At 43.8% G+C, this 16,465-nt stretch overlaps 1 protein-coding gene across 5 annotated transcripts in view; it reads left to right on the top strand.

The window, feature by feature from the left end:
- The first annotated feature begins 1,376 nt into the window (after nt 1-1,376).
- KDM1A (lysine demethylase 1A) overlaps nt 1,377-16,465 on the top strand; it is a 45,192-nt gene continuing 30,103 nt past the window's right edge. The window contains exons 1-5 of one of the 5 annotated variants that reach the window (XM_074563328.1): nt 1,377-1,454; nt 1,584-1,718; nt 5,389-5,554; nt 10,649-10,708; nt 14,322-14,455. In XM_074563328.1, the coding sequence (XP_074419429.1) occupies nt 1,434-1,454; nt 1,584-1,718; nt 5,389-5,554; nt 10,649-10,708; nt 14,322-14,455 (516 nt within the window). In that variant the 5' untranslated portion in view covers nt 1,377-1,433. Of the gene's footprint in view, nt 1,719-5,388; nt 5,555-10,648; nt 10,709-14,321; nt 14,456-16,465 lie in introns of all 5 variants that reach the window. The other 4 variants (XM_074563329.1, XM_074563325.1, XM_074563330.1 and 1 more) reach the window with 4 other exon arrangements.

The raw sequence follows: 16,465 nt of genomic DNA, 5'->3' as shown, positions 1-16,465 counted from the left end.
CCAGATGGATTTTGTCATCTAACTCCTCTGAACAACGGTTCAGAGTTGGTTCCAGACGCTTACCAGCACTGGCATCGTTTGTCAGTGTGTGCTGTTGACCTTCTGCCTTTGCCCATACTACGGTGCAGACATCTGGAATGCATCAGCTACACGTTGCAGACCTTCTATGGCTTCTAGTTGCTTACTTTGTTCTGAGAATGGTTGAAATCACACCTAAATCTTTCTGGGCAGCTGCTGCCTTCCCAGGTATCTAAATCCTCCTGCAGAGTCTACACAACCACATGACCAGCCAGGACAAACCAGCTTGATAACAAGGCATGTCTACTAGGATGAGCCACACCTCCCTTCTGATTAACGACCAGTTTTGAGGAGAGAGGCAAGATAAGTGGGCTTTTGTTTTCTGTTACCTTTAGCTAATAATGTTCAAATATTCAAGGCAAGGGAACCTAGAGCAGACCATCTCTGGCAGTACACTCCATGCTGGTGTCCGTGGGGCTGGTGGGCACCGATCAACAGTGTCCTGCCCAAAGGCTGATGGCTCCTGCTTCCCATTCCCTGCCTCGACAGCTTTTTCTGGTGGTGTAAGTAGAAGCTCGTGAGAGGACATGGTGGACAAAAGTCCAGCCCAGGCCTTGGAAAGGAGGCAGGACTAAAATTTGAACGCTTTATGGAAATAGTACGATGACTGCTCCTTTTTAGCAATTTTGGGACGTTTCAAGGGCCTCCATGAGTCAAGCTGTGGACATACTTATTTCCACGCAGGACTGCTGTGGCCACAGGGCTTCTCCCATTTCTTGGGTCATGAACAGGTCCTGCCACTTTGTGTCTGGATTAGACACGTAGGCTGGGAAGCTCCGGAAGAGATCAATGCGTAGGTAAATTTGTCTGGTGGCACGAAGTGAACTGGACATGCATTGTTTCAGCTTGCTGAAGGGATCTAATGGAGGCGCTGGGGAGGCTTTGCAGGACAGAGACCCGCTAAAGAGCTCTGCGAGGCCAGGCACGTAACCGAGGGCTCCCCTAGAATATGCCTCAGAAAAAAATAAGAATTTGTGAATTCAGGCCAACCGTTGTCTGTAGGAACAGCGAGGGCCACAGCACGCGGGCAAAGAGACTGCGAAGTCGGCCTCGAGGCCTCCACGTTTGGGCGTCCGGCCCGGCCCGGCAGCGCCGGGACCCCGCGCGGCCTCAGGGCGGCGGCTTCTCCCCAGCCCGAGCCGCCCTCCGGCGGCTGCACGCCCCCTCCCGCCCCCTTGGGGGCCGCGGCCGTGAGGGGACTCCGCCTGCCGCGGGGGAAGGTCGGTCCCGCCTGCGCACGCGCACGCGCGGCCGGCACGAGCGCCCCAGTGCGCGCGCGCCGCGGCCCGGAGGTGACGTCAGGAGGCGGTGCAGGCCGCGCACGGGCGGCATCCTTTGTGCGGCGCGGCGCGGCGATGCTGCCGGGGGGGAAGAAGGCCGCGGAGGCGGCGGCGGGCGGTGAGGGCGGGCCGGAGGCGCCGGTACCTCCGCCCGCCGCCGGGGGGGCCCTGGCCTCCTCGGCTGAGAGCGGTGGGGCTGCGGAACGCACTCCCCGCAAGAAGGAGCCGCCGCGGGCCTCGCCCCCGGGCGGTCTGTCTGAGCCGCCGGCCGCTGGCGCCGCCCCTGCGCCCGGCGCCGAAACTACTGGCATCGCCGAGACCCCAGAGGGTCGCAGGACCAGCCGCCGCAAGCGGGCCAAAGTAGGTGTGGGGTGGCTCGAGCTGCGCCGGCCTGGAGCCACAGCGGTCCCTCGGGCGGGACGTTCTCTGGCCGTTGGGCTGCCGGGCCCGCCCCTACTCGGGACGGCTCCCTGGGAGTGGGCCGCGGGGCGGGCGGCGGGCCGGTGCCCTCGGGACCGCTCGTTGCCTGGCGGGCGTGGGGCTGAGCCGAGTCCGCGGCCCGATCGGGCTTTACCGGGCGGCGCTGGTGTGTGCGGTGCGGCTGCTGCCCCGGGAGGGCGAGTCCTCCTCCAGGATAAACATGCGGGCGTGCAGGAAGCTAATGCGGATTAAGGTCTTGTATAGTCACCGCTCGCCATCATGAGGTCTGGGGAGAACTCGTGCTTTCACAAAGGAGAGCAGTCTGCGATGGCCTCGGAACTATGGAGGGCTTCCTGGTCAGATATCCAGCAGCAAAAAAAACCCCACAAAAACACTGTAGCATTGCATCTGAGTTCTTATGATCTTACATTTTCATGAGCACTTTCATGTTCTTACTAGGGTTATATGGATGCAGCTTCTCTTGATACTTATGTGCATGGAATGACACTGGTGATGGCTACACTCAGTCCCCTGTTCTTCAGCTTCCCTCAGTTGGTGTTGGAGAGTTGAGCCAATGCTGTATTAGGGTGAGATTTAGCAATGCCATAAACATGGCATATAAAGGCCGTAAATAGTTTCCAGTAATTTGGGCCTGTGGTATGTAATTCTTATCTGTTATTCTGAACATCTGAGAACGTTATCTTTTTTTTTGTGAAACTTTTTCTTCGAAAACTGGTTGCAGAAGACTTTGAAGATCTTGACTGTGCCCAAAGCTGGGCATGTTTGATATGGAAGCTGAAATTACTTTTAGGGACTCTGTTGTATTGTAACTGTGGCATTGAATATCTTGCTCTTCAGAACTTTTATGTGATGTGATAGTTGGGCTGGTCCTTTGCATATCAGAACTGTTGGGTAGGTTGTTCTGGTGCATCTTTTAAACTGAAAAACTGAACTGAACTGAGAACTGAAGGGCTCAAGGGCACCAGCTGTAAACTTTAGGGGAGAGGGAGGAGAACAGGTTTTGCACCTGGCAGGGCCAGACAAAGGCGAGGTGGTTTCATTTAAGCCTCCCCCATTCTCTGCCGTAACCATTCTTGACAAGACATGCTCGGACTTAACTGGAAATTGAATTTCCCTCAAATAATTCACTGCAGCCAAGATGCAGAATTCGTGAAATAGTGTCAGAAGGCTTTATCGGGATCATAACATTCAAAGGTCTTGCATGAACAAAGACAGCCAGAAAACAACAGGCAAGTGAAAACAGAGAAGTGTTGTCTCTGCTGAGGGCCCCACCAGAAGTACAGAAGTCAGCCTAGAAGGTCTCTCCTTGTAACGGCATTCAGTTTTTTTACTATCCACGGGAACATGACAGGGCAGCCACAGCCTTGGGGAATTTAGGCATGCACAACAACAAACATGTTGTTTTCCTATAAAATCCATACACTGGAAGACAGTGATTTAAAAAATGGGAGCAACATGCCATGATTATTGAGAAGCTCAACATGAGCCAGCAATGACACAGAAATCCAACCATACCCTGGGCTGCATCCCCATCAGCGTGGGCAGCAGGGCGAGGGGGGGATTCTGCCCCTCTGCTCCGCTCTCTGAGACCCCACCTGGAGCGCTGTGTCCAGCTCTGGAGCCCTCAGCACAGGAAGGACATGTGGACAGGAGGAGGCCACAAAGATGATCCAGGGGCTGGAGCCCCTCTGCTGTGAGGACAGGCTGAGAGAGCTGGGGGGGTTCAGCCTGGAGAAGAGAAGGCTCTGGGGAGACCTTCCAGCCCCTTCCAGTCCCTAAAGGGGCTCCAGGAAAGCTGGGGAGGGACTCTGGATCAGGGAGGGGAGCCATGGGACGAGGGGGAAGGGTTTTAAACTGAAAGAGGGGAGATTTAGATTGGATATTAGGAAGAAATTCTTGGCTGTGAGGGTGGTGAGCCCCTGGCCCAGGTTGCCCAGAGAAGCTGTGGCTGCCCCATCCCTGGGGGGGTTCAAGGCCAGGTTGGACGGGGCTTGGAGCAACGTGGTCTGGTGGGGGGTGTCCCTGCCCGGGGCAGGGGGTGGAACGAGATGATCTCTAAAGGTCCTTTCCAACCCAAACCATTCTGTGATAATCAACTGCAGCATACCGGGGGTTTACTTAAGTGGTTTGTTAAGAAGTAAGAATTAGTGCACTATTTGTGGGTTGTATTTCAATGATATTTCTCTGCATTCACAATACTCATTTGCTATAAGGGCATTAATCTGTTTTTAACACGGTATATCCCTGTGATCGCTTCAGGCTACCACAAGGTTGCCTTACTGTGAATGTTTGTGGTGTGAACTCAGTTGAGGAGGTTATCCAGGTTAAAAATAAAGCTAGGGAAAAGCTTAGTTTTTTATTGGACTTGGTTGTTCTCTGAAAGTTGTGTGAGCTCAAGGAGGATGGGAGACTTCAGAGGGCCTTAGTTGTTTGTGTTGGTTTCAAATACGTGTGTTGCTACACTTAGGATGCTGTGGGATCAATGTAACTTGTTTCAGAGTGGGAGTTCACAAAAGATCCTGGTGGTGCAACATCTGCTCAACAGCGTGAAAAAATGAATGTGCTGGACAGGACGGAATGTAAATATTTGAGAGGTAGCAGATCATGGAGTGTTTTAGTGTTTCACTGAATTTAGGCTTTCCTATACATAGGCTTCCCAATGCTACTTTGAATTGTGCCCATTAATGCCCTTTCTTAATGACTGAACTGTGAAAGATTATGTCATTCTTTTGATGAGAAATTACGAGTTGCTTTTGTCATCTCATGGTAGAAGCTGACCTGTAGGATGTTGGAGGTACACTAGCTGCTTTCTTTTTGTTCTTCTGGTGGCTGCATATTGTGAGAAGTGCTTTTTTCCTTTCCACTTGGTAGGGAAATTCAATAGCAATCTACAAGGCTTGCTTGCTTTGGAAAAAAGCTTGGTTTATTAAAAAGCATGATATGCATCCCTTCTAGGTTATTTCTTGGGGTTTCCATGTTCCTTTAAGTTGGAGTGAGTCTTTTTAGCTGGTAATATTATTTATTTTTACTGGGGAACAGAACAAAACATATATGGCACTAAAGGTGTTTTTTTGTTTTATATTTTTTCCTTGTGTTGAGCCACTAGTGTGAGCATCCCGAAGAGGAGGCAGATGTGATTCTCTGTACCAGGGCAAGATGAAATCTTGTGTACAGTTCTGGTCACTTGCATCTAGCAGATAAATTCAAGTTGGAACATATGGATTGGACATACAGGCAATTTGTTATTCCTGAGTTTGTCAGGGAGGTGAAGGAAGGGAACAAAACTAGAGAGGTTAAATGATGATACAACAAATACACATAAACTGGGCTCAGTACGAGTAGAAAGTTCCTATTATTGGACAGTTGGGTGCTGAAGATGTTTTTATTTTTTTTAGTGGAGGTAAAAGCATGTGGAACTTGTTAAGCTGTTGAAGATTTTTTATAACATGGTAGCTGTAATAAGACTCTGGACAAGTTAACTCAGTCTTTTCTTGGAGCTATAAGGAATTTTGTTGCTTGCGATGTTCATTTCAGTAGTGAGACTTACAGATATCTTCAGTGTGTTTATCCTTTGTTCTGCTTTTTACAGGTGGAGTATAGAGAGATGGATGAGAGTCTTGCAAACCTGTCAGAAGATGAATATTACTCTGAAGAAGAGAGAAATGCTAAAGCTGAGAAAGAGAAAAAACTACCACCGCCACCTCCACCAGCTCCTGTAGAAGAAGAGAATGAAAGCGAGCCAGAGGAGCCATCTGGTGAGTAAAGAGAGACCACCTCCTCTGACACTACTTGTTTTATTGCCAGAAATTAAATGGGGTCAGGTGCAGCATCATGAATCCTGTATCTGGTTTTGAATGATTGTTCTACAGTGTTTTCTTTGCTGGCCTCATATGTGGAAGGAGGCGAAAAAACGCAGAAGAGCAGCCTGATAAAGATGGGAATATGCACAATCTAATTCCAAACTAAGCCAAACCTCTCATACTAGATTCTCATGATCCTTATTGATTGGTCTTTGGAAGCTTATTGTCAGAATAGCCTCTTTGGCACTTAGCTGCCACACCTGCTCATGTACCAACATTCACTTATTCCTCTGAGAGAAAAGAGGTTAGATTTACTTGGGGGGGTTGCTATGCAGGAGGACAAATTTAATCTACAGTGATTCCTGTGGCTTTAAACTATGACTCTGATCTTAAGGTCTAGTTGGATACTGTTTGCTTGAAGTTCAGTGCTTTTGGCATTACCTTTGACAGAGTTGTAAAGCTTCACTTTACATTGGAAAGTTTTTTGGTCAGTCTTGTTCAGGAAGCAGCTTTTGAAATTTACGGTATTAGCAGTACCCTATCCATTCTTTCTCTCTGTTGTGTTTACAGCTACCACCACTGCTTAGGTTTGGTGTTGGTGTATCACTCTACTGTCTACAAAATCATGCTTTTGCAAAGTTTAGGTGTCGGAGAGATTCTGTGATATGATATGTGGGCTGGTTGGTTTTAGGCAATAACTGAAATCTAGTAGTTGAACTTTTGGTGGTTCATCACTGATGTGAATAACTTTTGGTCTTCAGTTCTACTGCTCTTAATTGGCTTCTTTTTGACTGGCAGATTTGAGAATGTAGACAATAGGACTGACGTCAGTTTGGGGATGCTTACCTTCAGTTTCAGAAAATACTAAAAGCCACAGTTGTGTTCTGTCTCTTAGGATTTACCCTGTAATCTCTCCTCAGTTGTGACCGTTGGCTCCTGGCTTGATACAGGAATACTATAGCTCACATTCTTGACTGAAATATTTGCAACGGTAAAAATCAATCCCACCCATAGTTGTAGCTGATCTATCAAAAATGGCATTTTAATAGGTGTAATTAAGCAAGTATCTTGAGTTTACTATTTAATTTAGCTTAGACTTTGGGTTTAATCCTTGAGACCTAATATTAATACTCTTTTGATACTTCTCAAATGCCATTTTGTGCCTCTAAGAATGATTTGAGGCATAATCAGTGAAGTACAGTGTTTCATCCCATGATGGAAGAAACATGGAAGAGAGGCAGTGATAGACTCACGCTATTCTATGTGCACAACAGTCTGTTGAACAGTTATTCTGCAAGCATTGTATTTCACTGTCTAAATGTAATCTAAATTGTGTTCTCTGCCCATGGCAGGGGGTTGGAACTAGGTGATCTTCCAACCCAAACCATTCCATGATTCTAAATACAATCAATTTTAAACCAGGCTATATCTAGCTGTCTGGAAATAAGTTGATCTCAGGTCATCATAGCCTTTCTCCATTCCTAGAAATCCTGTGATATGCATGAAGCAGTTATGTAGGAAGACGACAAATTTTCAGTTGTCATGCCGTAGCTGGTCTTGCTTATTTTTGAAGGCTTCTGAAACTGTATACATTGGTGGAGCTCTCTATTTTTGTTTTTATTAATGCAGGGGTCAGGAGCATCAGGTCATCTTATACTGAGTGTTAAAGTGCATTGAAACTTCCAATTCAAACAACTATTAGCAGGAAGAGGTGTCGAGGCTGCTGTATGTAGAAGCAATGTTTATAATTGAGGTTTTCTCTCTATGTCACTTCTTTGAAGCAAAAATGTAAGTGTTCCATAAGAAATATTAAATAGGACAGTAATACTCGAGCAGAATTGCATATTGAAAACTTAACAAAATACAAAAAGTTAGCTTCTGTATTACTGTTAATTTATTCTCATTGCAGACCTTAATAATTTCCTTTGTATGTTTAAAGCCTCCAAAAGCATAGGTAATGCAGTAGAGGTATAAAGCGGTCGTGTTATAGGTTATGACCTTTTGTGTTGAAAAGCCTAATTGTGCAAACTTAAAAACGTAATAGTGTCAGTAGCTGGTATTTCATTAGCCTGTCCTCACAGACAGATTCCTGTAGGAGGTGGTCATTAAGTATCACACTTTAGGTGACAGCGAAATGCTGGTCTTATTTGGGATTTGTTTCATCAATGTGTTCAGCTGGTTTTGGCTTTGGTTTTGTTCCAGATGTTTTTGGCCATGCAGGCTGTTGTAGTCTGGATTTGCAAGATTTACTGCATGTTGCTGCAGAGCAGTTTTAAAAGGTGTAACAGTATTTCATGATTAAGAGACTTCCCTTTAAGTATCTCTCCTCTTTTTTTACTTGAGAAATATTGCCTGATAGCATAAACCCTCCAAACTCACTTTCAGTGCTAAATGACATTTGTGTTCTTGTTTGCCAATATCCCTTTTACAATTAAGGAGCTTACTTCTTTTGGTTTTTCTCCTCTAAGGATCTTTTTTGTTTGCCCTCACCAAATTGGATTTTCATTTTTATAGCTTCCTGAAGATTTTCTTTACCAGATCCTGTCTTTTTAATTATGTCAGTATTCTTTTGTGGTAATCTTGTGTTTCTAGCTGCTGTTTTCCAAGGAAATGTGAGACTGAATATGATCCAGATTAACGTCAAGTGAATAGTCGAACTTAGTGGTGCTCTGTGTCTGTCTTTCATCTGAATGCCTGTTTTCCTAATAAAATTCAGTACTCAGTGGTAATCGCGTACCACTATTCTTTATTTTAAGGCAGTGGATGGCTGTATGAAGTGGAGTCCTTTGTAGACCTTCCTCCTGATTGCTCTTCAGCTCATGGTCCGTTACTCTGTTGCCTTGAGACTTCCAGCAGGTTCTGCTCCTGCACACGTTGTGTTCGGCTGCAGTAATTTGATGTTAACGTGGGTCAGCAGTTTGCTTGCTGCTTTATTCCTTTGCAGCTGGAATGCGACTTTCTTACGGGGAAGGAGAGACAAATCTGCATGAGCAGGCCTTGTTTCCACACTTCTGTACTCTGACTGGGTAGGGTTTAGAATTGTCTCCAAGCAAGCTGTAATAGTGATGCTTTTTTTGACTTAACATTGGAAATGGTTTATCTGTTATTTACAGAACAGGAAAATATTGATTTCTTTTTATAAGTAAACTGAGAGCAATTTTGCCCCCTCTACTTATTGTCGGTTCTCGTTCAGGGATAATGAATGCCACAGGCTGATGTCAGCATCCTTTCGATTTCTTAACTTGCGGAAGGCACAAGTGTAACTTCTCCTGCAAAGTAGTGGCCTCTGCTGGAGCATAAATATTAATGTTTGAGTTGTGTTAGTCTCTCTCAGAATGCAAGCAGGTCTTGTGATGTTCCCAGCAAAAAAAAAAGTACTTACAGTGTAGGTGAAGCGAGGAATTTTCTCTTGCTATTGCAGATACATTAGTTCATAGAATTACAACTTTGGGACTTCTGAGGCCTGTCAAAATACAATTATTCGTCACTGTCTCTTGTGAGTTCCTGAACTTCCCTGCTGGTAGACTGATTATATAAAAGTACTGACAATTGCTTCTCTGCTGTAGCTGAGTGAAAATGTCTTGTCTCGTTTCAGTTCCTATTCTATTTTATCTGGAGATGTGTGATGTTGCATTTCAGATGTTAATTTAGGTTATTGAAGTATGAAAATGTTTGCTTCGCTTTGTGTCTTGCTTTAGGGGTTAAATTTGCAGTTCAGATGAAATTCTTTTAAGTTAGCGTATCCCCTAAGAGCCTCAAATTACGTTCTGACAAGATTGTCCACTCGATCCCAAACTCTAAAGAGTAATCTTAACAATTGTGTGTTCAGCCTCAGGTTAGACCTTACTCTTACCTGTTTGGAGATTACTCCTTGAGCGGTTGCGCTCTAGGAAGTGGCTGTTCTATTTGCTACCTTAACCTCAGCAGTTAGTTTCAGTGTGGGTTTGTTTGGACTTTAGACTAAATACCCAGTTTGCTGACTGTTGAAGCACTTGGTTTTCAAGAGCCTTGGTACAGGAGCAGCTAGCCAAACAGTGCTTGTTAAGTGTTCCACGGCTTCCTGTTCTCTGGGGCTGACGAGACTTCAGTCGAACATCTGACTGTGGAAGAGTATTGCTGATGAGCTAAACTCGGAGCTAGTGTCTCCTGTGAAGATTAGTAGCATGTGACGTGACTGATACTAGCTTTGTTCCTGCAGATATCGCAGCTGTACTTGTCTCTGTTCCAGAAATGCTCTATTCCTGGCTGTGTCGTAGTCCTGTCAACGCTGCTACTTAGGACTTAGATGCAGGCTAAGGTCATTTTGAGAGTTCTTCAGGGCTTTCAGATGAGTGCTTTGCCTTTCCTCATGTTTCTAGCCCTGGGTACGTTGAAAGACTGATGTCTTTCATGCTAGGTATTGATCACGTTACTGATCAATGATATTGACATGTACTTGGCTTCAAAGGTGGTCTTCAGTGTGTTAGAACATTGTTGGTGTATCAAGGGCGGTGAAGCTGAAATAAGTGGTCTGAGCCTTTCAAAAAAAGTTCTGTCATCAAGCTCCAAGTAAGGGTTTTATGGCAAAGAAAAGAATAGGCTCTCTTGAAAATAGGAGGCTTTTCAGAATGGTTCAAACTATCCCCGTGCATATGGGAAGACTCGGGAGTACCAAGGGCAAGATTATAAAATGCTTAGGGTTTGAGAGCCATAGAATCTGATGGTATCTGTCCACCAGATCTTGGCAGTAAGAAATGTAATCTTATTATCGAAGTCCTAGCCAATAATGAAATTGATCATAAGTATTTAGCCACCAGGAATGCTACATATTGTGTACTTCTTTATTTCCCATAAAGTCTGATGTAGAGCGTTCCAGTAACATGGATGACACTTTAGAAGACCACAGAGTTTGGTGCCCTGAACCTAGGTTCCAGAAGATGGGATTCTCAGAAAATGGGTTTAGTTAGTTGGTGAAATTTAATACCTAAAACGCCAACTGCCGGGCCTTTATGTCCAGTATGGTTTAACTTATGGAGTAAGGTCCCTGAGTTCTCCTCTTTCCTTCCACAGGGCAAGCAGGAGGACTTCAAGACGACAATTCTGGAGGGTATGGAGACGGCCAAGCATCAGGTGAGGGTGGCGTTTGATGCTTGCCACTTAGTAGCAAGAGCCGCCAAGTTAGGCATTGATGCTTGCAAGTGCGCATGGGTGTGGTTGTCCAGAACTTAGAAACAGGAGTTGTTCACCCACCTGTTAAAAAAGTGAGGAGTATCTTCAAATGTCAATTGAGGTCTGTACCAACTGCGGAAAAGGACGCTGACCTATGTTGACATGCCTCAGGCCGATCTCTCATCCCTCCACTCCTCTCCATGTTTAGAGGAGTCCAGATGTGCAAAAAGATACTTCTTACCTAGCCAGTTTCTACCACCTAGAATGACACAGAAAGCCCTGGTCTTCAGCACAGTAGACTTTTTTCTAATTTGCTGAAGAAACATAGTGTGAAGTGCCTTTTTGCTCCTTTGTTTTTGTTTTTTTCTTTTGAAAGGGTTTGTGTTTGAGCTGCGTGCCAGTGGTTAGCCCAGGAGATTTATCTGTTGGGGAGATTCATAGTCTGCTTCTCAGTGGACTGGATTGTGAATTGTATTTGCCATTTGACCTAAGTATTGATGCTAGCAGTATGCATTTATTGATTAACTCACATAATTGGTGTCTTTACTCTTAAGAACTTAGGGTGCTACTGAAAATCTTCCTCCAACTCTGTCACTTTCGATCTCGCTTGAGGATTAACGTTTTAAGCAAAGGAGTCACAGGCTCCAGAACTTATTCTGTACCACCAAGATGATGTTTTTGAAGCAAATATAACTTCAAGATATTAATCTGAGAGTCCATCCCTACTGTTCTGAGTAAAGGAGCCTTTGGCTCTTACCACCTGCATAGAATTTCTGACGATTGTGGGCTTAAGGATGCATTGCCTGTTTCATTTTTAGGCAGGCATTGGCTATTTGGAAATTCTGCGTATTTTGCATTTTATATATGTGCTGAGGGTATGCTTTAGCAATTGTCTGATCCAGCAGCCAAATAACTTTCCTCTAGAGTGTTTTTCATCTGCAGATGTTTCAGTAAGTCTTTAAATAAGCATCATCCCTCAAGATTTCTTCTGTGGGGAAGAAGATAATCAAAACTTCAGCACATTAGTTGCTGATGCTGAATGTCAGGAAGTGGCAAGTGTGTGCGCGAAAGTGTGTGGAGATGAGAATCCAGTCTAGGCAGAGCCATTCCTACAGTCATTAAAGAGCTGCCTGCTCCAAGGAAAGCGTAGGTTGTTCTGAACTGGTACTGCTTTAACGTGTTGCTTTGTTGCTTTCATGAATCGCAAGCAGCAAGGGTGTGGGATGGGGGGGGATTTAATCAGCCTGAAATTCATTTAACTTTTAAGTTGTGTAGTTGCAAAAGTAGATTCAAGGACATTTAGTTCTTCTAAGATCTTTTGGTGTCTGGGCCAAAAAAAATGATGTCTTCGCTAATAATAGCTAGTTTTTTTCTAAATTCTGGTGTCAAACCTCGTTGTGGTCTTTTTTTCCTGAATACCAGTGCTCATCTGGAGCTATTCTGGCATGTTAAAGTTCAGGTATTGCCATAAAAGACATGTGGCCATAAAAATGACAAGAAAAAAATACTTTGGAGTCCTTTCCAAGGCTGTCAGGAGGGCCAGTTTCTCTGGCTTCTCCGTTTGAAGAAATAAATCACCAAGCTTTTGAAGAAACTGGTGAGTTGCCTTAAATCCACGTGTCCAGGAGTTTCCTGGTAGTTGATCACTGCATGACAGTCAACCTTTTTAGCAAATATCTCACTCGTTTTAGCGTAAGCCTGTAAGAGGGAGTCAGGGTCAGCATTTCAGATCTTTGTTTAACTGGCCATTCTCTGAAAATTGTGCTGCTGAGCTTTTTGCCAACACTTGATTGTGTTAAGCTAGAGCCTTAATTAAGAATTGTTAACATTAATAAAGTATCAGAGAATTGGTAACTTTGGTTTGATTTCCATGTACAGTGTTATGGAGTTCGTAGTTCAGCCTCTGCATTCATTTGTAAATGTTTGCACAGTCAGTTCAGTGTGAGACTGAAGGACAGCAAAAGGGCTGGGGGATGTTTATTACTGCAGATGAAGTTCTAGCAGAGCTATGGGTTCCACAGCTGAATATTAGTGTCAAGAAGCGTTGCGAGTGTGTCAGCTTTTCCTATTGTTAATTTCGTTTTACTTTCTTGCAGTGCTCTGTAGCCTCTGTTACTAATTTCCTCTTGTAAAATTCCTGTAAATTATTACAGACAGTTTTCTTTACCTTCCATCATCACACAGTTGGATCTTCTAATCTTTGCTTGTGAATGAATTTTGTTAGCTTCACAGCTGTTTCCTTGCATAAATTTTTTTCTTCACCTTTGGGATGTAAAAATGCTTGGAAGTTAAAGGTGTGCGTGGTTGCACCAGAATTGAAATAAGAGATTTCCTCTCCCCAGTACAACGACATGTGTACCTCTGCACGTGAACTTACAATTTCAAGCAGTTGTCTTGGTTAGTGTAACACACTGCAAGCTTATATTTTCTAATCTTTTCAACAATTCCAGTTTCAGCAAATGGTCTTAATCTTACTGCATTACTTGTGGGTTTTTTCCCTTTGGGGTGTGTTGGCTTATATCTTTCCAGATTGGATGTCCTCTCCTCTCTCTGTCCTGATCTTAAGTCACTTCCTAGGACATAGGAGATTTATATTGTTCTTTCTGTATTTCACATCTCAGTATTTCGTTTTGCTTGCTGTGCCTGCAAGATTCGCTTTCTGCACTCTACTTGTGCTGTAGCGCTTTATGCAGCTGTGTCTTAAGTTTGTTACTTTATATAAAGTATAACATTCAGATGAGATTAAGGATTGTAGGGTATGCAACCGTATTTTTACTGCACTGCCAGTGTTTGAATTGGTAGTACAGGTGCCTTTATGAATGGAGTCTTTCCACAGAGAAGACGTGTTCGACGTTAGTCTTTCACACGTGGAGCATTTAAAAGGAAAAGTCAGAAATCTGTAGTCGTTGATTGTAGGCGGCACTCACGCAGGGGACACGGGAAAAGCATAAGTAGGATTGCATTTCATTGCACTGTGAAATATCCACAAAAGGAGAGGTTTAGATGCGTTCCTCTAGCTTGGGGAGTTCAATGCAAGTGAAACCTTGAAAATCAGGTGAGAAGGGACTGTAGGCGTTCTGCTTGTATCTTATAGATCTTTTGGCTTTGAATGGGTTCCAAAATGTTTGGCATATTCTAGTAGAAAGTGGAAACCACACAAATGAAGGACAGTATCTAAAGCAGTTACGTTTCATTGGTATTATATTATATATATGTGTTATATATAATATATATAATATTATAAAGTATATTGATATGTACCCGTGCCTCCCTTATTTTTCAGGGGTTTTGTGGGTTTCCTTTGTGTCTTCCCCCCCCCCCCCCCCCCCCCCCCCCCCCCCGCAGTATAGCTTTTTCACTAACCCTAGATGATACCTGTTGTTCAAAGAACTGTTGATTTGGGAACCTGCATGTCTTGTAGAAATAAATAAAAGAACTAAATGAAAGCATGACGTGGAATTGGGCACCATTATCATCTCAAGGCTAGGTGTGCTTGCTAGGAAGGGTAGTGTAAAAATACTTATTTAGCAGTTCCTTTTGCAGTGCCTGTAGACAACTTGTCTTTTTATTGTAGGTGTGGAGGGTGCAGCTTTCCAGAGTAGACTTCCACACGACCGTATGACATCTCAAGAAGCTGCCTGCTTCCCTGATATAATCAGTGGGCCACAGCAGACTCAGAAGGTGTTTCTGTACATCAGGAACCGCACCGTAAGTTTGTTGTAAAAGTATTGATGGAAAAAGGATGGGACACTTGTGTACCTTCCAAAGACTTATTGGCAGTTACCATGTCTAACAACTGATAGGTTCATTTGTTTGTTTCTTTATTTCGAGAGGGTGAGGGTTCATTTCTCGCATCCCATCATGCTCTAAGTTGCCAAGGAAGGTGTTACCCAGTTCTTGGTTGAGGCAGTGCTGTGAGGCAGCGTAAAGAAGCTGTAGAATCTGTACAATCTCCAAAACACAGTCATAACAACCATCAAAACTATGTGATTCAGCTAATACAGCTTTTAAAAAGACAGAAACAAATAGAAAGCTGGTGCAAATGTTCTGTTACTTGATCTCAGATTAAAGAGGTCTCTGTAGAATACTTGAATAATATTCAGTCAAATACATTGTTGCATAGAATAAGGCAAACCTCTCGGCTTTTATTTTTTTACTTTGCTTATCGTTCAGTTGCTGTAATACTGGGACATCGAGCCAGTCATGTGGCTTATTCTCAGAATAGAATAGTTACTTTGCCAGCTTTGATTTCATGAAAGAAATTCTACCGTTGAAGAAATGAAACTCTGCTTCTGAATGTTTGTAGCACTTCTGCCCAATCCAAAACTTCCACGCAATTTAAAATATCAAAAGGAGTTACATTCAAGTAATTCAGTGGGGAGTTCATTCACTTGGGTTCAGGCAAGCACACCTGAAGCTTAAACCTTAATAAAACTTAAGCGGTAGTATTGTGTTTTGCAGATGATGCTTTTAAATTGTGACAATGCCCTGTATTTAGAAAAGAGTGTTTCAGGAAACTTAAATCATGTTAAAAAAAATAACAGTAGAAAAGCAAGAAATATTTTCAGAATTGCTTTGTTACCCTAGGTAAGAGAGAAAACACCTTATGCACCATTCAGTTTTTTTCAGATTTAAGATGATCAAGGGGCATCACAGTGTATTAACCAATGCTTAATAACATAAAGAAGTTATTTGAAACATATGCATGGTAGACATCTTCATGCTAAGAGTATGACTTTTGTTATTCCTGTGAAATCTCCCTCTAATTAACCTAAGTTGTAACTTTCGGGAAGTCGTGAGATATGTAAAAACAGATCAAGGCAAGCCAGAAAGTTTGAAAAACAGTTTGCTCAAAACGTATAGTGAGGAATTGTTTTCCAAACACATTAGAAGCAGAAGAGCCTTCCCCTGAAACTAATAAATCACCAGGACTTAAAGGAGTGCTTGGAAAGGGATAGTTGCCGGGCTGCACTGTTGGTCTTCAGTCCCTGTTCGCTATGGAGGAACTTGGAGAAGTTCCTAAGCAGGAATCGCCTTCCGAGGAAGACTTGTGAGAGGATCTCTGGGACTTTGGGCAACCCGGACTAGTCCCTGCCTATGGCAGGGGGGTTGGAAGGAGGTGATCCTCAAGGTCCCTTTCAACTCTAATCATTCTATGATTCTGTGATCTTCTCCAGTCACGATAGCAGAGATTCTAGAACAGCCAGTGAAGCAAATGGTAATACAAACCCAGTGCTCAGCAGAGCTCTGCAGGAGCTGTGGGCTGCCATGTGCATCCTCTTATATCTGGCACAGTACTGAGGGATTTGAAAATATCGAAGAGGGCATGAACACCTGGGGTTCCCAGAGCTTAGAGGAGTTGGAAGTATCAGACTTATTAGTCTAATTTGCCTGGTAATAAATGGAATCAAGAATTGAATGAATGACCTGCTAAGTAAAAATACATTTACATTTTGGAAGGCTCACAGTAGCTTTTATAAAGGGAAGTCATCCTTTACGATCCATATGAGTTCTTTGAAGGACTCGTGAGAAAGCGAACGGAGATCCACTTCATGTGATCTTCTACATGAATCCCCCCACCCCGAAACAAAATACTAACCAACCGATGAAAAAAAGCCTGCAAAACAGTAAAAGCTCTTGCTAAATTCCTGTTGTGAAAATTTACAAAGCAGAATGTAGGGTAAATGATCTGTTGTGGCAGTGCGGGGCAGTTGTGGT

The sequence above is a fragment of the Larus michahellis genome, chromosome 19, assembly GCF_964199755.1.
Source record: "Larus michahellis chromosome 19, bLarMic1.1, whole genome shotgun sequence".
Lineage (NCBI taxonomy): Eukaryota > Metazoa > Chordata > Aves > Charadriiformes > Laridae > Larus > Larus michahellis.
The sequence above is the reverse complement of the archived record's forward strand: the minus strand, read 5'-3'. Positions and strand labels throughout refer to the sequence as shown.